Source organism: Haliotis rufescens, unplaced genomic scaffold (genome assembly GCF_023055435.1).
Source record: "Haliotis rufescens isolate VD_foot unplaced genomic scaffold, xgHalRufe1.0.p SCAF_9, whole genome shotgun sequence".
Lineage (NCBI taxonomy): Eukaryota > Metazoa > Mollusca > Gastropoda > Lepetellida > Haliotidae > Haliotis > Haliotis rufescens.
The window spans coordinates 47,986,765-48,012,497 of NW_025964383.1; the positions used below are offsets into that span (position 1 = coordinate 47,986,765).

At 40.8% G+C, this 25,733-nt stretch overlaps 1 protein-coding gene across 1 annotated transcript in view; it reads right to left on the minus strand.

The window, feature by feature from the left end:
* Positions 1 to 7,645: 7,645 nt before the first annotated feature.
* Positions 7,646 to 25,733, minus strand: part of LOC124117525 (kinase D-interacting substrate of 220 kDa B-like) — a 31,509-nt gene continuing 13,421 nt past the window's right edge. Inside the window, exons 4-7 of the mRNA XM_048390550.1 lie at positions 15,808 to 15,946; positions 15,279 to 15,289; positions 10,372 to 10,404; positions 7,646 to 9,040 (exon numbers count right to left, since the gene is read on the minus strand). Coding sequence (XP_048246507.1) covers positions 8,043 to 9,040; positions 10,372 to 10,404; positions 15,279 to 15,289; positions 15,808 to 15,946 — 1,181 coding nt within the window. The 3' untranslated portion in view covers positions 7,646 to 8,042. The remainder of the gene's footprint in view (positions 9,041 to 10,371; positions 10,405 to 15,278; positions 15,290 to 15,807; positions 15,947 to 25,733) is intronic.

The window sequence follows — 25,733 nt, forward strand, 5'->3', positions numbered from 1 at the left end:
AGAAAGGTTTACACTTGTCAGAAGGGTACACAAAGTACGTGACCTAGACTACCAGTTGTCACACTTTCATGTTTGTGGAAGCCTCGGTGGCTGAGTGGGTTAGATCGCTGACTTTGTGTTCTGGCGATGAGGTGCCTCACTCTGACATTGTTGGTTCAAATCCCGGAATTACGAGAATTTGTACTTTACCCAAATGTAATCTTAGTTCCATTTGACCACTTTCTAAATGGCATTGTGTGTTCATATTTATGCTATTTAGATGCAATAACCCTTGGGTGTTGGACTGTAAACCTGATAAAGATTATCAGACGTGAATTTGTTTCATGACATTCCTGTCATCCTTCCATAGATATGGAGGATTGGAACACTCATAACATGTGACATCAACACACTTGAAGACATTTCAGTTTATTCTAACACTCAGTCAAGATTTGACTGTCTTATTTGGTCCTTGTCATACCTCTTTCAATATACCAATGACTTGGATAGAGGATATAGGGTTATGTACGTTTACATTATGCAATGATGTGTAATATTTAGTTTTGTTTCCTGTTCTGTGTTTCAGATCTTTATCATTTGTGATGTCGAATAAAGATATTTTAAAACAGTATAACACCACTCTTTTAGCATGACATTATATGCGATTTTCGTATCCCAAGAGGTGAACAGTATACTCGACTTTGACTTATAATTCACTTCGGGACCGCCCCCGTGGTCTAGTGGTAGAGCCTCCGCGCGGAGAGGGGACCGCCTCCGTGGTCTAGTGGTAGAGCCTCCGCCCGGAGAGGGGACCGCCTCCGTGGTCTAGTGGTAGAACTTCCCCCCGGAGAGCGGAAGGACCGGGGTTCGATCCCCGGCCGCGTCACACCAAAAGACGTTAAAAATGGTACCGTCTGGCGCACGGCATTAAGGGGCTAATACAAAATACAAGGACCGGTCGGCTCGGAGTCAGTTTAATCTGTGTCATGTTAAACTGTGGCGTGGTATCTCAGTGAGCTAGCACTACAAGTACAAGCAGCCACACGCACACACATCCCCCCCCCCCCCCCCCCCCCCCCCACGTGCATGCACGTCGCTATAAAAGTGCAATAATATTGGGCGCGACGTTAAATCCAATTTCACCTATATTTCACTTCCCAATTCTTCTTTCTGTACGCCACACATATCAATGAAAATGGGAGGTTTGTCTGTCAATGTACCAAGTTGGGTATAAACTGACTCAGTAACACTGAAAAACATTTAGATTTAAAGTGTGAGAGAGTTGGTTTTAAGATCGATTTTAACAGTATTCAATTTATATCATGTCAGCTTCATGCAATGCAGGCGATGCAGGCCTCGGGCGTTTACCACATTATGTGTATGGACTGAATTATACAACGTGAAAATTTAAAAAAAACCATAACCTTGAATATATATTTTCTGCTGTTGCCCACTTTTAACCCGACCCTACCAAAGCGCAAGGCTTATCTCGCGAAAACACTTGCATTCGCAGGAAGGCGACTTTCACTCGGTACCATGTTGTCACGCCCTATACAAAGTCGCCTTTTTTACAACTAGCGTGTGTTTTGTCCATCGTTTCAGCCGGGCTTTTTTTGGTAACAACTCCTATGTGCACTATTCGATTTAGATGAGAGGGTAGTAAGCCTTGGCTCAGTCTTCATACATAACGGCTACTGCCACTCCCGGATGAAATATAATACTTGACACATTCCATCATCACCCTCTGTACATTACCTGCTGGAAGTCAGTGATCTGGACTGGTTTGCCCACTTCGTATACTAAGATGAGTGAGTGAGGCGGATGACACCAGACACACTGTACTGTGGGAAATCGAGCCGGGCCGCTTTAAAGGTTTATTGCACCGCTGATGACTCGCGGCTCTTCCCCCATTGTCGCAGTAGGCTGGAAACACGGCACCCGAATACACCAGACATCAGTTGTAGATGTCACACAAACAGCAGCCTCAGTCAGTAGTGTTTATTCAGTGTAATGACGTCATGCCTGTAGGACATGTTAACTCACGTTACTATTCACGGTATACATACAGTACACAACGGTATACATACAGCACACGACGGTATACATACAGCACACGACGGTATACATACAGCACACGACGGTATACATACAGCACACGACGGTATACATAGAGTACACGACGGTATAAATACAGCACACGACGGTATACATACAGTACACAACGGTATACATACAGCACACGACGGTATACATACAGTACACACCGGTATACATACAGTACACGGCGGTATACATACAGTACACAACGGTATACATACAGCACACGACGGTATACATACAGTACACACCGGTATACATACAGTACACAACGGTATACATCCAGTACATGACGGTATACTTACAGTACACGACGGTATACATACAGTACACAACGGTATACATACAGCACACGACGGTATACATACAGCACACAACGGTATACATACAGTACACGACGGTATACATACAGTACACAACGGTATACATACAGTACACGACGGTATACATACAGCACACAACGGTATACATACAGTACACGACGGTATACATACAGCACACAACGGTATACATACAGGACACGACGGTATACATACAGTACACAACGGTATACATACAGTACACGACGGTATACATACAGTACACGACGGTATACATACAGTACACAACGGTATACATACAGTACACAACGGTATACATACAGTACACAACGGTATACATACAGCACACGACGGTATACATACAGCACACAACGGTATACATAGAGTACACGACGGTATACATACAGCACACGACGGTATACATACAGTACACGACGGTATACATACAGCACACAACGGTATACATACAGTACACGACAGTATACATACAGTACACAACAGTATACATACAGTACACGACGGTATACATACAGCACACGACGGTATACATACAGTACACGACGGTATACATACAGCACACAACGGTATACATACAGTACACAACGGTATACATACAGTACACGACAGTATACATACAGTACACAACGGTATACATACAGTACACAACGGTATACATACAATACACAACAGTATACATACAGTACACGATGGTATACATACAGCACACAACGGTATACATACAGTACACGACGGTATACATACAGTACACGACAGTATACATACAGTAAACGACGGTATACATACAGCACACAACGGTATACATACAGTACACAACGGTAGACATACAGCACACAACGGTATACATACAGTACACAACGGTATACATACAGTATACATACAGTACACAACGGTATACATACAGTACACAACGGTATACATACAGCACACAACGGTATACATACAGTACACGACGGTATACATACAGTACACGACGGTATACATACAGTACACGACGGCATACATACAGCACACAACGGTATACATACAGTACACGACAGTACACGACGGTATACATACAGTACACGACAGTATACATACAGTACACGACAGTGTACATACAGTACACGACAGTATACATACAGTACACGACAGTGTACATACAGTACACGACTGTATACATACAGTACACGACAGTGTACATACAGTACACGACAGTATACATACAGTACACGACTGTATACATACAGTACACCAGGGTATACATACAGTACACAACGGTATACATACAGTACACAACGGTATACATACAGCACACGACGGTATACATACAGTACACACCGGTATGCATACAGTACATGACGGTATACATACAGTATACGACGGTATACATACAGCACACAACGGTATACATAGAGTACACAACGGTATACATAGAGTACACGACGGTATACAAACAGTACACGACGGTATAAATACAGTACACAACGGTATACATAGAGTACATGACGGTATACAAACAGTACACGACGGTATACATACAGCACACGACGGTATACATACAGTACACACCGGTATACATACAGTACATGACGGTATACATACAGTACACGACAGTATACATACAGTACACTACGGTATACAAACAGTACACGACGGTGTACATACAGTAAACGACGGTATACATACAGTACACGACGGTATACATACAGTACACGATGGTATACATACAGTACACAAAGGTATACATACAGTACACGACGGTATACATACAGTACACACCGGTATACATACAGTACACGACGGTATACATACAGTACACAACGGTATACATACAGCACACAAGGGTATACATACAGCACACGACGGTATAAATACAGTACACGACGGTATACATACAGCACACAACGGTATACATACAGTACATGACGGTATACATACAGTACACAACGGTATACATACAGTTCACGACGGTATACATACAGGACACGACGGTATACATACAGTACACGACGGTATACATAGAGTACACAACGGTATACATACAGGACACGACGGCATACATACAGTACACGACGGTATACATACAGCACACGACGGTATACATACAGCACACGACGGTATACATACAGTACACGACGGTATACATACAGTACACAACGGTATACATACAGTACACAACGGTATACATACAGTACATGACGGTATACATACAGTACACGACGGTATACATACAGTACACGACGGTATACATACAGTACACAACGGTATACATACAGCACACAATGGTATACATACAGTACATGACGGTATACATACAGTACATGACGGTATACATACAGTACACACCGGTATACATACAGCACACAACGGTATACATACAGCACACGACGGTATACATACAGTACACACCGGTATACATACAGTACACGACGGTATACATACAGTACACGATGGTATACATACAGTACACAATGGTATACATACAGTACACGATGGTTTACATACAGTACACACAACCTGGCTTCATCCAACACAGCCTTCCACACATCTGATGGCTCATTCCAATACGATCTGCCTTAGACCAACACAACCTGGCTTCATCCAACACAGCCTTCCACACATCTGATGGCTCATTCCAATACGATCTGCCTTAGACCAACACAACCTGGCTTCATCCAACACAGCCTTCCACACATCTGATGGCTCATTCCAATACGATCTGCCTTAGACCAACACAACCTGGCTTCGTCCAACACAGCCTTCCACACATCTGATGGCTCATTCCAATACGATCTGCCTTAGACCAACACAACCTGGCTTCGTCCAACACAGCCTTCCACACATCTGATGGCTCATTCCAATACGATCTGCCTTAGACCAACACAACCTGGCTTCATCCAACACAGCCTTCCACACATCCGATGGCTCATTCCAATACGATCTGCCTTAGACCAACACAACCTGGCTTCATCCAACACAGCCTTCCACACATCCGATGGCTCATTCCAATACGATCTGCCTTAGACCAACACAACCTGGCTTCATCCAACACAGCCTTCCACACATCCGATGGCTCATTCCAATACGATCTGCCTTAGACCAACACAACCTGGCTTCATCCAACACAGCCTTCCACACATCTGATGGCTCATTCCAATACGATCTGCCTTAGACCAACACAACCTGGCTTCATCCAACACAGCCTTCCACACATCTGATGGCTCATTCCAATACGATCTACCTTAGACCAACACAACCTGGCTTCATCCAACACAGCCTTCCACACATCTGATGGCTCATTCCAATACGATCTGCCTTAGACCAACACAACCTGGCTTCATCCAACACAGCCTTCCACACATCTGATGGCTCATTCCAATACGATCTACCTTAGACCAACACAACCTGGCTTCATCCAACACAGCCTTCCACACATCTGATGGCTCATTCCAATACGATCTGCCTTAGACCAACACAACCTGGCTTCGTCCAACACAGCCTTCCACACATCTGATGGCTCATTCCAATACGATCTGCCTTAGATTACGACTGGAAAAGTGATCTTAATATAATAACTTCCTCACCACTGCCAGCCTGAGAGAGAGAGTGTTGTTGTTGGTCGAAATGCGGAGCGTATAACACGGTATGTAAGCTTTATTTGTGTAAACAATTTAGTGAACATTGTTGTTATTATGATATGTAACGTTCAGAATTGTATTTTTGGTAAAATGTAATGTTGTTGATAGATTATTTATCGAAAAGCAAATTTGTGTTGTTTAGAATGTTTTTTTCATTAATTGACTGCTATACACATTGTTGTTTTAATCCTATCCTTCTGAGTGTATCTCGACCATATCATGGAATGAATCGACGGTTGGATTGGAATTGTCGTTCGCTCTTATTTACAGTACTCGGGTTGGGACGAGTCCAAATGTACTACCCGGGTACCCACACCCCTTTTACCCGACGCTACCCGGGTGCCCGCTGTTGGTGTCAAGTGACAGGTACAAAATGTCCGATTTGGAATAGTTTGACAGTAGCCCTGACAGAATTATCGAGATACATGTATAAAACGATGTGGTCATGCATACACTGAAGTTGATTGACGTTTTAGCTTTGTTCAAGCACATATAAGACAGAAGGAACGTGTTCATAGTCGTAAAGAAATGCGAACATTAAAGACTTAACATTTTCGTGTAACCATGTAGTTATATAGGGAATTTTTCTCATGAAACAATATATCACGTGACTAACCACGGGTCCGGGTAGTCCTGTGGGTACCCGGGTCCTACTCAGTACCCACCCGACCCGAGTACCCGAGTGCTCTATACAGTACTAAAAGGTACCCGACCCTGTTGGGTGTGGTGTCTCCGATTTTCACATTGAAACGACCGCCTCTGTGGTCTAGTGGTAGAGCGTTCGACCGGAGAGCAGAAGGTCAGGGTTCGATCCCTGGTCGCCTCATACTAAAAGACGATAAACGATGGTACTTGTTGTTACACAGACTGGCGCTCGGCATTAAGTGGGGTATTCATGTTAAACTGCGGCATGGTATGACATATATGGCCAACGGTATTGGGCAAAGATTATCCAACTTAGGTTGCCCTTTCCCTAATGTATTTGTACAGACATTGATTCCACACACACACACACACACACACACACACACACGTGCGTATGCATGTCGCTATACAAGTGCGATAATCTTGGATTTGGTTTGGTTTGTTTTTTATCGCCACACTCAGCAATATTGACATCATGAGCATCGATCCGCGCAATTGGGATATGATGAAATGCACCAACAATGTCAGTGAGCCTGACCAGCCGATCCCGTTAGTCGCCTCTTAGAACAATCACAGTCGCCTTTTACAACAAGCATTGCTTGCTGAAGACCTATTCTACCCCGGATCGTCACGTGTTGCAATAATCTTGGACGCGACGTTATCCCATGTCACCTCACCTCATGACAGACCGTTGTCCCTTGGTCCAGCAGAGACATCACCACAAAAAGGAACCCCTGCTGCTGCAGAAAGTATCATGAACATCTGTTTCTCTGTAAGTGTTATTTATCAGGGCATTATCATTTGCAGAAGACCCATGTCTTCTGTTAACTGTCCGATAAAGGCGAGGAGTGGAACAGAATCGGGGCTTCACTAAATGATAATTACCTGGCAAATACCGTTAACATTATTATAGCTGAACTGGATAGAATTTGAAAATAATTTCAAACAAAACAACAAGCAGTAGCGTAAGTTTTGTGACTGTATCAAACCCTAAGAATGGAGGTAATTGATTTACAATAAGTAACGAAGTAACTTAAATAATATGCCGTCACAAACAAGAAACGTGACGACAATGCATCAAATTTGCATCCTGAAAAACTAAATCCCAAGTGAAATGGGTAAGGCTAAGTCATTGACAAGCAGTATCTATTTCTGTTAAAGGGTACAGAAAAATCCAATCAGAATTGTTTGTATTCCATAAGAATGTTTTCGATTCTCTTCTCCGTCCAATACATATAGTTAAAGAAAACATACCCAGACATTTCCAGTGATCAGGCTTTCTAGTTGGTTCATGTAACCAATTTAACAATTGTGTTAGACAGATGACCTCAGCTGGATGATTGACCAGCCAACCCCCTTTCACTCACGTTGTGAGACAACCACGTGACACAAGAAACTCGAATACTTCATCTCCATTTGTTGCCAGCATGGCTGCTGTTTTGTTGTGTCTGTTCCTGGCGTCGATGTCCACATTGTCCAGTGGGAGGATAGACTTAACTATCTCCAGATGTCCACCCTTACAGGCCAGATGAAGGATGTTGTTACCATCCTCATCCTCTGGTGATGCATCAGCTCCTTCATTCAGTAGTAAATCAAATACGGCCTTATGTCCAAGCCTTGCTGCAGTCATCAAGGGCGTCCTGTGGTATTGCCCTTGTTTGTTTATTTCCACATTGCCCAGCTCGAGGACACGCCTAACAATATCCACATGTCCCCCCTGACAGGCCGAATGGAGGACGTTGTCACCAGCTTCATCAACCAGTGTCACATCGGCTCCTTCCTTCAAAAGTTCGTCAAAGATATTTTCATGTCCTTTGTATGCTGCCACCATCAACGGTGTCCTATCGGACTGTCCTCTACAATTGGTGCCTACAGTTTTAAGTGAAAGTACATATTTCACAATGTCCACATTCCCACCCGAACAGGCCAGTAGAAGGATGTTGTCTCCATCTTTGTCAACTTCTGATGGAAGACGCCCCTTGCTTAAAAGAAAGTTAAAGATGTCGAGTTTCCCATGTCGAGCTGCCCACATCAGTGGGGTTCTCCCGTCCTGCCCTCTCCTGTTGATGTCTACCATGCTCTTTGAGACGACATGTTCCACAATGTCCGCATACCCTCCGTAACAGGCCCAGTGTAGAATATTGTTACCTAGACAATCCACACGCCCCAGGTCAGCTTCGTTTCCCACAAGCAATTCAACAACTTCTCTGTGTCCCTTTCTTGCTGCCCACACAACTGCTGTCAGTCCATCTTCTCCTCTTTTGTTGATGTCCTCCGAGTTCTGATTCAGGATGTCTCTGACACGTTTTAGTTCCCCATCCTTACAGGCAACAATGAGGGGGGTATTAATTAGGCTGTCACCTGTAACATAAGGACTACTACTGGTCATGTGAATCAAACATCTTACAAATAAGCAATATGTTAAACAAGTAAACATGCGAGTTGTATATTATATTCATACAAATAGAAATTGTTAAGCAATGTCAAGAACATTATCACCAAGTTCCATAGTGAGTGTTGGTGGTAAATAATCTATTTCTGTACACAGTTAAACCGGTACAAGCTAAAATAAACAAGCAATAACACTCATAAGTAAAAATGTAAACAATAAACAAAATAATAAAAAATAAATCAAATTAACAAACAATACATTTACCTTAAAATTATCAATGTAATAGTGAGAATGCACCTTTAAATTAGACTAAAATTTATACCAAAATATTACACCTTATACCTTTAAATAAACAAACATACTTTGTATACATTTAATAAATACTGAATTCTTATCAAATAAATTTGAAATAAATAAAGTCAAAATAAAACTTACAAATACTGTGGATTTTCCACCCCCATAATAAATTCTTTGCGATTCCTTTTAAATCTTCTTTGATTTAAATGAATATGAAGCGTAAACGCAAGAGAATAATTCGTCTTGATTAGGCATTAAAGGCAAAATATCTGTGTTTATTATATGAAAAACAAGGATGCTACCGGGTGTTCGCCAACAGGGTAAGAATGTCCGGCCCTACCAGTAGCACCCGCTATTGAAGGTAAGCACTACTGCCGTGGGACGGCGGCCGGTAAGCAAATAAGACAATCAAGTGATTTTGTTTCGCAACAGAAGGGACGACTGTATCACACATCGTACAACTTAGCAGCATGTTATTCCACAGGTTATCATTCGTTGTATATTGTGTTTACAAAGACAATAATGTGTATAACATTAGCACCAAGTACCAAGGTGAGTGAGTGAGTGAACAAGTGTTCTTGAATTTCCCAGTCAGCAATATTCCAGTTATATCAGGACAGCCTGTAAACAAGCAAGTCTCGGACAGGTAACAATACGCGCCATCTGAACATGACGACAAACATGAAAACTAGAGTTCTACTCTGAGCTGGAATATCAACAGCTCCAGAATACTACAGCTCATAACTATTTTAGATTACGGACATGTTGTGTCATGTGCTAAACTTGCTTTTCAGTCAAAACTCTTTACTATTGTACCACTTGCGATACTGATTGAACATAATGATTTCAAAGTCATATTAGACAGCCCTGTTAGACCACAGTGAATAAATAAAAGGGACATATCCCTTTCTATGCATAAGAAATTTCTGCTAAAAGCAGAGCAGTCAGGATAAAATTTCAGTCAGGTTACTTAAAAAAATAATAGTTGCAACTGTGGTCTCACCTTCATCTGCATTAGACCCTTTACCATGCAAGGCTGAAATGAGAAAACAAGACATAGAAACTAGGATAATCTACTTATGGACCTTTTTGTGAACGAATATATGCAATGATCTAGAGCCTTGATTCACACATCCTGTCTTTTGATGGATGATATGTTGAAAATTAGATTGTTCGATAACTTGCAGTCGTTAATAAATAAGTATTATTATAATATACTGAGTCAAATTAAAAACTTCACATTTTTAAAAGTAATCCCATATATGATATACAACGGACATATGTATCAGAGAAGGTAAATTTTAATCATTAATGTCCAAAGAAAGATTTTAATTAACGGTGGTAACCATAATTTGTTCCAAGCAACTACGGTATTCGGTAATAACATCAACAGTTTAAACCCTAAGTCCCAAGCACGAGAATCTGATGGCACACAAGTTCAGTAGCGTATATGGCCACCATGTGCGTTGACAACTGCCGAAAACGCCTCCGCATGGACCTTGTGATGCTTGTGAACATATGACTGGGAAGACGACGCCATTGTTGCTGCAAAATGGTGCCAAGATCTTGCAAATTCTGTGGTTGGTTCTGGAGAGTGCGCAGACTTCTGCCAAGAGCATCCCAGACGTTTTCGATGGGATTGAGGTCGGGAGAGCTTGACGGCCAGTCCATGACGTTGACTCCCGCATTCTGAAGGAAATTCCTTTTCAAAATTGCTGTGTGGGGTCTGGCATTGTCGTGTTGGAAGATCAAACCAGGTCCATGTGCTGCCATAATAGGCAGAAGTTCTGGTGCCAGTACCTGGTCGCGGTAAGCAGCAGCGTTGAGGTTGCCACGGATGACAAGAAGCCTGGAACGTGAATTGCAACAGAAAGCACCCCACACCATGACACTTCCGCCTCGAAATCTGTCAACTTCCTGTACACAACACTGGGCGTAACGTTCATGACGGCGCCTCCACACCCTCGCCCTACCATCAGCAAATCGAAGATTAAATTGGGCTTCATCACTGAAGACGACTTGATTCCAATTCCTCTGAGTCCATCGTAAGTGTCGCTGTGCCCACAATTGACGTTGACGTCTGTGTAATTGAGTCAGAATCGGCCCGCAGTATGGCTGTCGTGCTTGAAGGTGAGCAGTTCTCAGACGGTTTCGAACAGTTTGCGCACTCAGTCTACCCCTAAACAGTTCATTTCTGGTTAATGCAGCCGTCAAAAATCGGTTACGGAGGTGACGTAAGACAATCTGACGATCCTCTGCATGTGACGTCACACGTGGTCAACCTGGCCGAGGGCGATCAGCGGTGGTACCCGTTTGCTGTAGACGCGTCTGTAAATCATAAACAGTCCGTCGACTACAACCCATCGTCCTTGCGACTTCAGCTACGGACGTCCCCGTCTTCAACATGCCGATGGCACGTTCACGTTGCACATTTGAAAGGCGTGGCAGGACAAATGGCCGTAAAGACTTTTGTCTTCTTGTGTTTTCTTTTTTTGTTAATGACTGCTAACAAGTATGGCTGAAAACACGTGCGGTATTATGGCCACGTGACCAGTTGCACGTGAAAAAACCCTTTTGCCACTATAGTGCTGTGCACATGATTTTGATCGATTCACCTACACAAAAACGGGTGTTATCTGAAGACAATACGTGGCCATTACTGTATAAATACACAATAAGGGCCCACAATGATAACTGGTCAAAAAGTTAAAATTTTAGGATTGTGAAGTTTTTAATTTGGTTCAGTATAAATACAATTTGGCTTTCAGTCAAATTAACCTTCATATCTCTTTGCAGATAAGGTTCCCACACTGAGTGCCATGAAATACTATCAACAAGTCACGGAGCCTGACAACCCGATCCATCTGGTCGCCTCTTGCTGGAAACCTATTCCAACCCTGAATCCCCACGGAGGAAAAATAATGTGGGATGAAAGCCGAAGTGAGGGCTGGGCGAGATTCTCAGTTACCCAAACCGTTAGACCTGTCGATAAGTGTCGGAGAGTTAATATCAATCAGGTTGTGTTGAACTCGGCTTTCAACAGTGTACCAATCATCTCACTGTTTGTCAGCTTAATGTGGGAGGAAGTGATTCAGGCCCTCACCTTATCACTGCTGAGGACCCCACCTGTATCTCCTCTATCTACTTCACCCTGGGAGACGAGTACTATCAAAAGATACACAGCCTCCCCATGGGATCTCCACTCTCTCCTATCCTTACTGAAATCTACATGACCCACTTCGAACAGCAAGCCCTCACAACATCACCCATCCAACCTATTTGCTGGTACAGGAAAGTTGACGACAGCTTTGTTATCCTAAAACAAGACCAAGACCCAACCCTGCTACTACAACATCTTAACCAACACCCCCGAGTACAGTTCACCATCTTAGAATCAAGACTGGCATCATCTCCACCCTCACCAAACGAGCCATCAACCGTTTCTTCTGCTGACCCCAAACCGGAGATCGAACACCTCCGCCAAGTCTTCACCCATCTCAACAATTATCCAGCCAATCTTGTCGACAAAGTCATCGCCTCTGTACTCCATCCCACACCCAGACCTGCGACCCTCAAACCTGAGTCAGCGCCCTTCCGCATCGCCCTCCCGTTCATAGGAAAAGCCTCCCACATCATCAGCCGCCGCCTCAAACAGCAAGCCAACATCGACACCCACTTCACCAGCTCCAACTCCCTCAACACCCTGCTAAGAGCCAACGGCAGGAACACAACCAAACCCCAAGAGCCTAAAGGTGTAGTTTACAAAACTGACTGCAACTGTGGACAATCTTACGTAGGTGAAACATCCCGCCCAATCAACACTAGAATGAAAGAGCACAAAACCTCAACCATTAAATGCGACAACAAATCAGCCATGCCGGACCATATCAGCAACTGTCCCAATCACAACATCAACTGGGACAACGTCCTAATCCTCGCCAAGAACCTCCTCTTCAATAAAAGAAAACTAACAGAAGCAGTCCACATTCGCCGCCACAAGCCATCAATCAACAGAGATCAAGGCTATTTCATCAACTCATCAATCAATAATCACTTGTCCTATTTAATTGGCTTCATGTCCCTATTGGCTTCCACCTATGTGTTCTCTGTCCATCGTGTTGTGACAGCACCATCCCTTTGTTGTCAACACCTATTAATGTTATCCCACTCATGTATGCAATTGTTGTTACTGTTAATCCTCTACTGTTAATCCTCCACTGTTAATGCTGAAGTGGTGTTTTTCATCTGTTTCAAGAGTTTTGTTTAAAGTTCATTTTCTATATTTTGGTAATGGTTTAAGTTTCAATTATTTTTAAAAAACAAAGTTTTTTCTTTTTAAATATTTGGTCCACTTAAAGTCATCTTCATTTGAACATCCTCACTTTGGCTTAGTGGATAAAGTGTTTCGTCCTGATATGTCACATGACCTTTGAAACCTAGAGATTGTGAGTTCAAGTCCTAAATATTTAGGTGTACATTTTTCAAGCTCTGGTTCATTGTTTTATACACAGAAAACTTTAACACTCCAGGCCAACAGTAAAAAAACCCAAAACAAGAGTCACTAAAAACAAACATTATTGATTTTCATAAGTTACCTTTACATGTTTTGACTCATTTATTTGATGTCAAGCTTCTACCAATCTTGTTGTAGGGCAGTGAAGTCCGGGGGTTTCATCCTTCACCTGATATTAATACATTCCATGATAAGTTCTGTAAACAGCTTTTACATTTAAGACGGAGTACACCTTATATTGTTGCAAGGGGGGAGATAGGTCGTTATTCATTTAAAGTAAACCAATATATGAAAATTATTAAATATTGGACTAGATCGATATTTCAAACTGATAATCCTATTTTGAAACATGTTTATGATTATCAAGTGTCCTTGGCGGATAAAGGTATTGAATATTGGGCTTTTCATGTAAAACAATTATTATCATCATATGGTTTTCGTTCTGTCTGTTGTAATCAAGATGTTCAAAATGTAAATAAATTTATCGTTTGTTTTAAGCAAAGATGTATAGATATAGATCAGCAAACTTGGTTAAGTAAATTAAAAACATTTAACAAACTTACAATGTATTAAAAAAAACAAACCATGTATTGTACTAGAAAGATACTTAAACATCAATACCTGTTAGAGTATATTAATTTGCTCTTAGTTCTTTCCGTTGTTCTAGCCATAACCTTATGCTTGAAGAAGGTAGAAAAAATGGTCTTTCTGGAGATGAACGCTAATGTCCATTTTGTGTAGTCCGTGTAATTGAAACTGAGTATCATTTCTGCATTGAATGTCAATTTTAGTCTCAAAATAGTCTTACACCTAAGTATTACCATTCACAACCTTTATTTGATAAATTTTGCACTCGTATGTCTTGCCAAAATGAACATGTTATTAATAAATTAGCTAAACATATTTTTCTTGCTTTCAAGAAACGACAACAGTTTTTCAAATGTATTCAATAATTCAATTGTATCACTATGTATATCACTTGTATTATCTGGCGCCTGTTATTGTTGTAATCCACTGTATCCATATTGTATAATGGGCCGGTGGCCTCTTTACTGAAATAAACTCACTCAACTGAAAGTGTTAGAACTTTTTGACCAACCCTGGAACCAAACAAGCAGCAATCAATCTCTGAATGATTCTTCACCGAACACTCTCCTATGAATCACAACTTCAATTCTGAAAACATAGGCAGTCTGTAAATGATCGAACCTTGACAATCCAGTGATTGACTTCATGAGCGAGCCTGACCACCCGATCCCGTTAGTCACCTCTTACTACAAGCATGGATTACTGAAGAGCGATTCTAACCCGGAATCTTCACGGGACGCCATGTCAAAAAGCAATGACAATGTTGGTGTCCGTAATGATGGGTATCTTTTAACAAATTCAGTACTCACCCTCCTCAGATCTGAAACAGAATAGCAAACAGTAATTAGTAAATAGCAGACTAACAGAAAATCTTTAATCAATACTTTTAAGTCTATTCTCTCTCACATGTGCCTTAATCAGTTCATGGCCTATTAATACCCAGTCGATAATTAAGGATTGTTTTATATATTTGTTTATCAGAGGCTAACAGTCATCGATCCACGAATTTGGGATGCAATGACATGCATCAACCAACTCAGCGAGCCTGACCACCTGATACCGTTAATCGCCTTTTACGACAAGCATGGGTTGCTGAAGGCCTATTCTACCCCGGATTTTAGAAACAAACAAACAAACAAACCATGCCTAACACGTCATGTAAGCATCACAGTGGTTGAGGATAACGTTTTATGTTTGCCATTTCAACCAGTTAACAAAATACGGAAGTAATATCCTTATGGTGCGCATACTTAAAGCCACGGTTTATGGAGAACTAATTATCTTATCCTTGAAAGGCATCTTCTTGGCTAATCATGTTTGAGTGACCTATAGTCATACCTTCTGCGTCTTATTCTCCACCATCTGTACACAGTCGCAGTGATGATGATGATGATGATGATGATGATGAGTATGGCGAACACAGGGACAAGTATGGCAGCCAGTGGTGTTGAGGCAGTTTCTTGTTTTGTGCCACTTTCTGTAAAATAATACATCTATCTCAATAATGTTAAATTATGACAGAATACGTTTCTTCAGAACCAATACGTTTGTCTCAATTTAATGCTAAATTGTGCCAGAATATGTTTTGTGAATGAGTTACCACAGTTAAGTTAGCCTCGTGACATGTGACATTAAACACTGCATGCTAGAGTCTAAACTCATTTACGCAGGGTTAAATCTGCCGGTAACATAGCTCTACATGGGCAACACAAAATACAGAATGTTTCTACTGGAATGAACAACATTTACAAAGAAAACGATTATTTACAAAGTAATCAACACTATGTTCGAGCTCAGAAAAGAATTGTGAGATCCGGGGTAGAACAGGTCTTCAGCAACCCATTCTTGCCGTAAAAGGCGATTATGCTTGTCGTAGGAAGTAGCGACTAACGGGATCGGGTGGTCAGACTCGCTGACTTGGTTGATGCATGTCATCGATCCTAATTGCTTGGATCGATGTTTATGATGTCGATCACTGGATTCTGTGGTCCAAACTCGATTATATACAGACCGCCGTCATATAGCTGGAATATTGCTGAGTGCGGCGTTAAACAAGAAAAAAACCCAAAACAAACAAAATGCTTGTCGTAAAAGGCAACTAACGGGATCGGGTGGTCAGGCTCGCTGATTTGGTTGATGCATGTCATCGATCCCGATTACGTGGATCGATGATCATATTATTAATCACTGGATTGTCTGGTCCACACTCGATTGTTTGCAGACCGCCGTCATATAGCTGGAATATTGCTGAGTGCGGCGTTAAACAACAAACCAACAAACAAACTATTACAAACTTCATTACTTTCAATCCCCTGTTTATTGAAACTAATACAATTTACTTACAATAACTGACTTCTTTCGTAACATAATGTAATTATGTTTTTGAAGTGATCTATGATCAATATGATTACATGCTAAATGTACTCTCACTTTCCTTATTTAGCCTTAAGGGTCTCTCACACTTTGCCGAGTTGCGTCCCGAGTATGGACCCGGGCTGACTCGGGGGTACTCGTATGGAGCTCGTAGCGAGGTCGTACTAAACTCGGGGTAACTCGGGATACCTCGTACTGATCTACGAGAGTTTTGGAACTGCTCAAAACACCCAGGCCGCCAGCCAACTCCTAACAAACTCGTAACAAACTCGTCCTAATCGTAGTACCCTCGTGGCAACCTCGTGGTGTTCGTACAGAAAAAATGTATTGCCGAGTTGACCGAGTTTAATACGAGCTATGCCATCCTCCATGTTAAATCATGTGACAAATTCCCGCCGAATTATTTAGCAGCTCGTAGCCATCTCGTATCAAAGTCGTAGCAAACTCGTACTAACATCGTATAACTCGTATCGAGATTGTTGTGCTCGTATGCACTTTTAATAGACTCCTATAAAAATCCTATTGGACTCCTATTGGACTCCTCATGGGGCTCGTAACACACTCGTAGCAAAGTGTGAGAGCTGCTTAATTTGCTTACTTAACCACAGAGAAGAATGAAATTAATATCGTCCAGACAGAGTTGTCTGCCCCTCTTGCCAAATATCGGCACGAGATCTCGTCTGGCGCTGTTCGCCAATAGATCGCCATTAAAATTATTTGTATGCTTGTCACAGACTGTGTCAAACATATGCTTACCACATCAGGCGATTAGATATGCTTTTATCCCGAGAATTTTATGATGTTTCGCTGATATAACCCAAAGTGTTAGTTCTCTACTACTATAGTGTTATCCTGATGGGTATTGTAACAAATGTTGTATTTGGGATAACACTTTCTGAGTAAAGTACAGATTATCGTATTTTGTTTGGTTGAGTCCCATGCGGGATTTGAACCCACACTGCCACAGAGAGGCACCAAAGTCAGTGATCTAACCCACTCAGACACTCGCTGAGTGGGAACACATTCACCATAAACCATATTACTGGGAGTAACAAGTACCATTAATCAGATTCAGACACTTTTATTACGCTTTCCTAATCTCAGTGCTCGTGATGTGATCGTTCGATTAAAAATCACGACCAAATTTTACTATTATTTTGACTTCTACTGATGATAACAGGGAGCTTGTTAAAAAACATAGGTCATGCAATGAAAACCATGATTAAAACCAGTGGCAATGAGGTCACGAGTGTGATGACAGTGATGCTCACTACTGTTATATGGATCTCTGGGGGAACAGTGGAGGAACACGAAACCTTACATTATCCAGGTATTGATACTACAAGCACTCAGAATCCAACCAGACTGCTGTAGTGATGATATGATCACAAACGATAAGGCTATAGCTGATGCATCATGTAACCAATTCCACATTTCAATTTTGTTGAGTTACTAGAGTCACATGCCCTTTTACCAGGCATACCAAGGTGACTCAGCATATTCGAGATAATAGGAGGCATTCTACAACCCTAATATTACTAAATTAGAAGTGGCTGTCGAGAATGTGCTTAATCAGCTATATCACCATGGTATGCAAGCATTTCCACAGTGGGATGAGGTTTATACAATACCTTCTATAAAGCATAGTCCGGCTAGTACGGTTGTCCCTATTCCACCAGAAAATCAGCCAAAGCTTCCCAGCTAACACATAACATTTTTTTAAACATTTTCAAAAGGTTTCATTGTAGTTTTTCAAAAACCATTTTCGTCAAAACTTTTTATTAACGTTTTAGAATTTTTTTACAACTGTTCAAAATGTTATTGAAATGTTTTCAAAATTTTATTCAAGAACATCGTACTATAACATAGGCGAAACTATTTCATAACATGTTATTACAATGTTTTCAACACGTTGCAGAAATGTTTTGCCAGAACATATTTAATGAACTCTTATCATCATGTTTTAAATATATTGTGTACACATGTGTAAACACATCCGAATGAGGTGTAAATGTTTTATAATTATTCAAAATGTTAATGAAATGTTTTCAAAATGTTATTCAAGAACATCATGCTATAACATGGGTTATACTATTTCATAACATGTTATTGCAATGTTTTCAACACGTTGCAGAAATGTTACGCCAGAACATATTTCATTAAAAGTTCTCACCATGTATTAAAGTGAGTACCGATTACGATCCCAACAGCCTGGAGTTGAACGCAAGTTCCCTAACTAGCACACTCCGTTTTCATAATGTTGTTGATTGGCAATGCAGTAATATAGCATTTTCACAACAGTTACAGCTTAATCTGTAGACTAAATTTCTGTAGAAAATATAGCAGATGAGAGAAAGACAAAACTTCACATGATTTGTTTGTTGCTGATCACACTAGGTGTCACCGGCAAATACATTTAGTCGCGCATATTTTGCGGGGGCATGAGAGAGACCACTGAGAAGTGAATAAATATAGATCTATGGTAAGAGACGCATGCTCTCAAATTTAATTATTTATTTATCTAGTTATTAAAATGTCTTAAAATGTTTTTGAAAATTTATCACAAAAATAAATGTTTTTGACATGTTCTTAAAACTTTTGTAAAAACTGATATCACACAAACGTCTCGAAAACATTTTTAAAATGTTGTGACAAAATGCCTTGTTGTCTCGTGAAATGACGTCGGAATGACACTATTAGGTCATATTCTGTCCAAATTTACTCTACATCCAAATAACATTGTGCAGCAAGAGCTGGATCGTAGAACTCTGATTTCGTCAGGGTAAGTTAATTTCCAAACCCAGTGTCCGCTAATCTATCTGAATGGCATTGTGTAAATATAACATTTGTTGCATTTGACCACTTTCTAAAAGATGTATTCATAGCTTTCAGCCATGGGAGCCGTGCCAATTTATTCTTGTCAAAGGGGTACACAAAGTACGTGGTCCAGACTACCAGTTGTCGGACTTTCATTTTTATGGAAGCCTCAGTGGCGGAGGGGGTTGGACAATAACAATCCTGAAAGCCTAACACCTGCACCAGACACCAACCTTCACAATACTGAATCAGGGGCGGTCGGGTAGCCTAGTGGTTAAAGCGTTCGCTCGTCACGCCGAAGACCCGGGTTCGATTCCCGACATGGGTACAATGTGTGAAGCCCATTTCTGGTGTCCCCCGCCGTGATATTGCTGGAATATTGCTAAAAGCGGCGTAAAACCATACTCACTAACTCACTCACTCAATACTGAATCATCAAAGTGAAAACTTCAATGTGCATATGCGGAAAATATATTGCCTTATGTACTTGAACAATCAAATAATTCACATCAGCAATGAATGACATTTACCCGTGTTGAATGTAGAGCGTGTATTTCTTTAGGGTATTCCATAGGTCAGCTTGTGGCATATCATATTGTGTAGAAATACAGAGGGACAGTGCTGTACTCAAGTTGGTGGATACACCCAGGTGTTTCTCACGGCCTCGTAATGTTAATATCACGGTTTGTTTGATACCAAGTTCCTTTCAAACATAATCTGTCGTTGCAATCCATTGTTAGTAACAGTCGCATTATTAAGTGTAGCATTGAAATGAGGTTCACAATGCATAAAGGCCCTGGTGTAAACAACTATGGTAATACATGTAGCTGACTTGCACACCACTTGATATTTGAATACTTTACAGTTGGCTTGTTGGTTTGTTGTTTAACACCGCACTCAGCAATATTCCAGCTATATGACCGCGGTCTGTAAATAATCGAGTCTGGACCAGACATTCCAGTGATTAATAGCATGAACATCGATCCACGTAATCGGGATCGATGACATGCATCAACCAAGTCAGCAAGCCCGACCACACGATCCCATAAGTCGCCTTTTACGACAAGCATAGTCACCTTTTACAGCAAGCATGGGTTGCTGAAGACCTATTCTACCCCGGAATCTTCAGGGGTCGAATACTGTACAGAACATTTTTGATGTCTTACCAACTGCACCTGTCACCAACACACACAGCAGTTCAAGATTGATGTGACGGGACGAAAGAAGAGAATGTGACCGGTAACTTGTAATTAAATTCATATTATCAATGAAGTTGGTTGGTTTTCGTGGATCGATGCTCATGATATTTATCACTCGATTGTCTGGTCCAAACTCGATTATTTACATATAGCTTGAATATTGCTGAGTGTTGCGTTAAACAACAAACTTAAAAATGTCATTGATGACATGAATTTAATAACGAGTTATCGGTCGTTGTATGTTGCGAAGACCTTCAAACATTCACAAAGGACGTTTGCAAGCAGACAGTTTAGTATTCCAGCCCATGTCAGCCTGTATGTGTATGGGCAGGCCCACATAGTTTAAGTTTTGAGTTTTCGAAACTTTTCTTTTTCATTTTTTCTTCCTTAGTATGTACCCATGAAAACAGCATGTTGAATTTTGGAAATACATTTGACCGAGACTGGCCACAGCATCGAGAGTTTCTGGACAAATGGGTTTCCAGAATTTAAATTGGATGTGGTGAATTATATTGAGCTTGGTTTACTTTTCATATACTTGATTCACTCATTTTGACAATGAAAGGATATCAAAGACTGAACAACTCTGGTTACCAGCTGGTTATAATGCTATGAAATTGCTCTCTAGCTATTAACTGTTCCGCGATGACGGCATGATTCGTAGCTAGGTTACACTACGTGTTTAATACATCTATTCCCGTTTGGATTTTGGTTTAGAATGTCTCAAGACCCTAATCCATGTTTATCGTAAGGGGTGACAAAATGGCTTGGTTGATTGTGAGTCTTGGTGCCTCGAGTTCATAGGACGTTTCTCACTGTCAGTCACTGGTTTGCCTTGCCCAGGCTCCATTATTTACTGGACCACTTGGAGTTTGATGTGGACAAAATATGTTAGATTATTTCTTAATTATAGTGCATGTTTTATTTTCGGACGTTGTTTATGTGGATATTTAATGTACACTAACATTTTCCCCCAATAATGTTATGAACCTAATAGATGTGGAAACACAAGACGCGGAAACACAACAAGATGGGGAACACACAACAACCACAAGTAAAGAGAGTGACTAAGAACCCTAAGAAAGTAGCAGCAGGTATAAAAAGAGCTCCAGCTAGAAAGGAAAAACTACAAAAACAATTGAAAAGTGTTCACAACCTGAGAGCAGTTCAAAACTGAACACAGTTCAAATACTGAACACATTATACATAGTTTATAAACTGAACTGGTTAACAATGGGGCTTCCTATGCACTGCGGGAGTTATAGCAGCCGTACGGTTTCTTAAAACTGACAAACCCAATACTGCAGTGAAAACACCACCTGCAAACACCAGAAGAACTGAGCAGAAACCCAATTAGTGATAAATCCAGTTACAGATCGTAAAATGTAGGTAAATGCAGTGTATCATTCAGCAGTTGTCAGAGGCGCAGCAATAGGCTATACCCAAATAGATACAATGATTGCTAAAGCACCAGTACCCAAGCTAGACTATGATGATTATGATATTGGTATGTACTTGTGTTAGATGTATGTCTAGCAATGGTAGCAAAAGATATACTAATCAATCAAGGGCTTCTCCCAGAAGAGTGAGTGAGTGAGTATGGTTTTACGCCACTTTTGGCAATAGTCTGAAATGGGCTTCACACATGTACAATGTACCCAATTGTTGGAATCGAAACCGGGTCTTCACAGTGACGAGCGAACGCTTTCCAAAAAGCTACCCCATCACTCTATCCCAGAAAATATAATGAAGTAACTAAACTTATCTTATAATGATACTGTTGAACACAGTTTTAAATCTGAAAGGTGGAGGCAGAACAAAAAGACATTGTATAGCTTTAGAACAGTTTGAAAGTTTGTAAAATGAATGTGCCTGGAGAAGAACACAGAGGCTTGATTTTATGAATGAAGAGCTTCGAAGACAAGCCCATTCAATACAAACTTCTAAAGATGTGGATAATGCAATGCAAGAATACAATCTAATTTATGGAAAGCTACTTGACCCAATTTGCTCCAAGCAGACGTTATCTCAGTCAGAGGGTAAAAAAGATCGCGAGCTAACATTTTTTGTTCTGGGATTAGGTGTAACAAGCTTTATTGCAAACAATTTGAACATAAGCACAATATGAATTATAATCGATGTGGATCATCTTGCAAAGATATGTTATAGTCCGAGTGGTTACTGGAAAGGATTAGCCGTGATTAAGAAGCTTGCTTCAGTGTCAAAGGTAACTGAGAAGATTACTCGTGATTGGGTTACTAAACAAGCTGTATGGGAAATATACTTGCCAGCCCTATGGTATACATACAACGACCTTAGTTTGATGTTTCCGTGCCTAATGAAGTACATCAGTCTGCTTTATTACTTTTACCTCATGATATGTTGAGAGGGAGGAACAAAAATCAGACAAGGTGAGGCTGGTTACCATAGAGCATAAGGTATTGTAGAGCGATTTAAATGTACACTTGCAGAGTGCTTATTTGGTCATAAGTATGCACAGAAGATTGCTGATAAGAGATCAACTGAGTGGGTGATTAGATTACCAGCAGTTGTAAAGGTATGGAATAATGTAGTGACTTGGTTGATAGATAGATCAGTTGGTTGATAGATAGATAACCTGCTTATACAGTACACAATCCGGTATAAAGAAGGAAAAGTTTCCATATGATATACATATTATCTGTACGAGGCTGGTGAACTCGAAGATGATCGTCGTAGGAAATATTGCAATCAGTACAAAGCCTGGTGAACGAGTGTTGTATTATCTAAATAGTGGTCCAGATCGAGGGTTTGTACATGAAGAGTTACTTAAAGTTCCTACAAATACAGTGCAACACTCTATATGCTAAAGCATGCACTTCCTACTTTTCGATTACATTCCATACATGTCAAACGCATATTTCCCTTATGGCGTCCTTTACCTGTTATCTAATCTATCTACATTAAAACTGCTGTGTATCTGACGGCGGTTAGTTCCGTAACATGTCTATATTACACACAGTGCAGTTGTTACACTGTTTACCTCTTAGTTGAAGGACAAAATCAATATAGAGGCCAAACTTCCTATCTTTTCTATGCTCAGCTGTTTCTTCTGAATTATTTAGTGTACACTGAAGTTGGCTTAAGTGTTCTACCCTGGATACTGCAAGATATGGCTGATTAGACCATTGTACGAACTTATTGAGTGTCCATACTCTTAGATCTTTGATAGTTAGACCTTGGGAAGAATGAACGGTCATAGCATATCTGAGATGCCAGTCATCGGTTTTAAATTCAGTTTTGTACTTATTAATATGTTTAACAAGGCACTTGTCGATAATACATTTTTATATTTCTGATTTATTTTTAAAATCGGCGTTTTGATTTATAAAATGTTTTACGTTTATTTTGACATTCAGTCCCCAAACAGGGTTTGTTATTTTTACTTTTTCTCAGGTTTGGGCGGACTGGACGCCTTTCCCCAAACGTCGCTTGTACTGCATCAGTGAGCAATTGCGCGATCTCTTCAGCAAATTCATTGATAGCATGTGCTGGGTCGTCATGACCTTTTGTTGATTTCAATATGTGGGTCAGTTTGGGGACAGCTTCTGTGTTGACATTATTTGCAGATGCATTTGTTTTATCCTTTTCATAATGTTTTGGTTTTGCATCGTGATCTTTTAGAGGGATGTTTGAAATTATATTTTGCTTACTTGCAGTACTGACTATGGCTGTATTACTACTATGTAAAATGAGTGAAAACACAATTGGGCAATGGATATCGGAGTACAGATGAGAAAATTCAGTAACATCAGATTCACTTAAACATGGATGGCATATACATGAAGATAGGACATTATCAACTAAACTGGAATCTTAAAGTCTCTGTATTTGCATTTCTATCAGAAATCTTATTTTTATATACACTATTCGAGGTTGAATCCTTGACAGTGTTACTAATATCAATGCTATTTATAATATTTACATTAGCTACCTTATCAGCAGTCGGGCTGCTCTGGGAAGACACACATAGGGCATTGTTATGAAGAGCAGTACAAGCCCTAGTCGTAGAGTTCTCTTCTTCATTTACATGTACAACATTATGTACATCTACAGTGTTCAAGTCTACTGTCATGTGGGTTTTCTTGTTCTCTCTCCTAGCCTCTCTCAGGAGAGGCATAAGAACATCTTTCCTATAGCTGCTCACCTCCTCTGGGAACTGCTCGAATATCCTATAGTCTTGTCCCTTGAGTTCCCTCCCAGCCCTCTTCATAGCATCTCTTTCCACAGTATAGATAAACGTGGCTATCATAGGCCTGGTCTAGCTTGGTGTTGAGGTTTCCTGTTGTATCGCCCAAGACGATGGACACGTTAAAACTTGATGTCATCACTGTTAGCCAAGTGTGGCTTGTCTTTGATGAATTGAGGTTTGATGTTCCTTAATTCTTATTTGGAGTGGCCCTGGCGTTTCTCAAACAATCACATATAATGTGATAAACTGCACCGGTGGGATCATCTGATGTTGTTGAAGGCCTGCCGTTGGCTTTGAGAATGTTCTGGTTGATGTTTCATCTCTGGAACACTACATCAAGCTTGGTGTTCAAGAAGTCAGCTGATTTGATGGCTGGCTGTACCTGTGTAGGGCAGACTGATGACGAATGGAGCTGTTTGTTGACATGGGAGTCCTAAGCACTCTATTGAAACAAATATTGAAATCAGAAACCGAACAGACTCATCTTCGTGTTGGGGTTCAGTGATATATGAAAATATCAGGTTGTCCCCTTAAAGACCTACTACTCCTCTGGTGAATCAAAGCCCCGTTCAGCTCGAGTGAGTTAGTGGGGACCTTTTCTTTGAGGGATTTTAGCTCCTTCTCAATGGCTCTCTTGTTCTGTT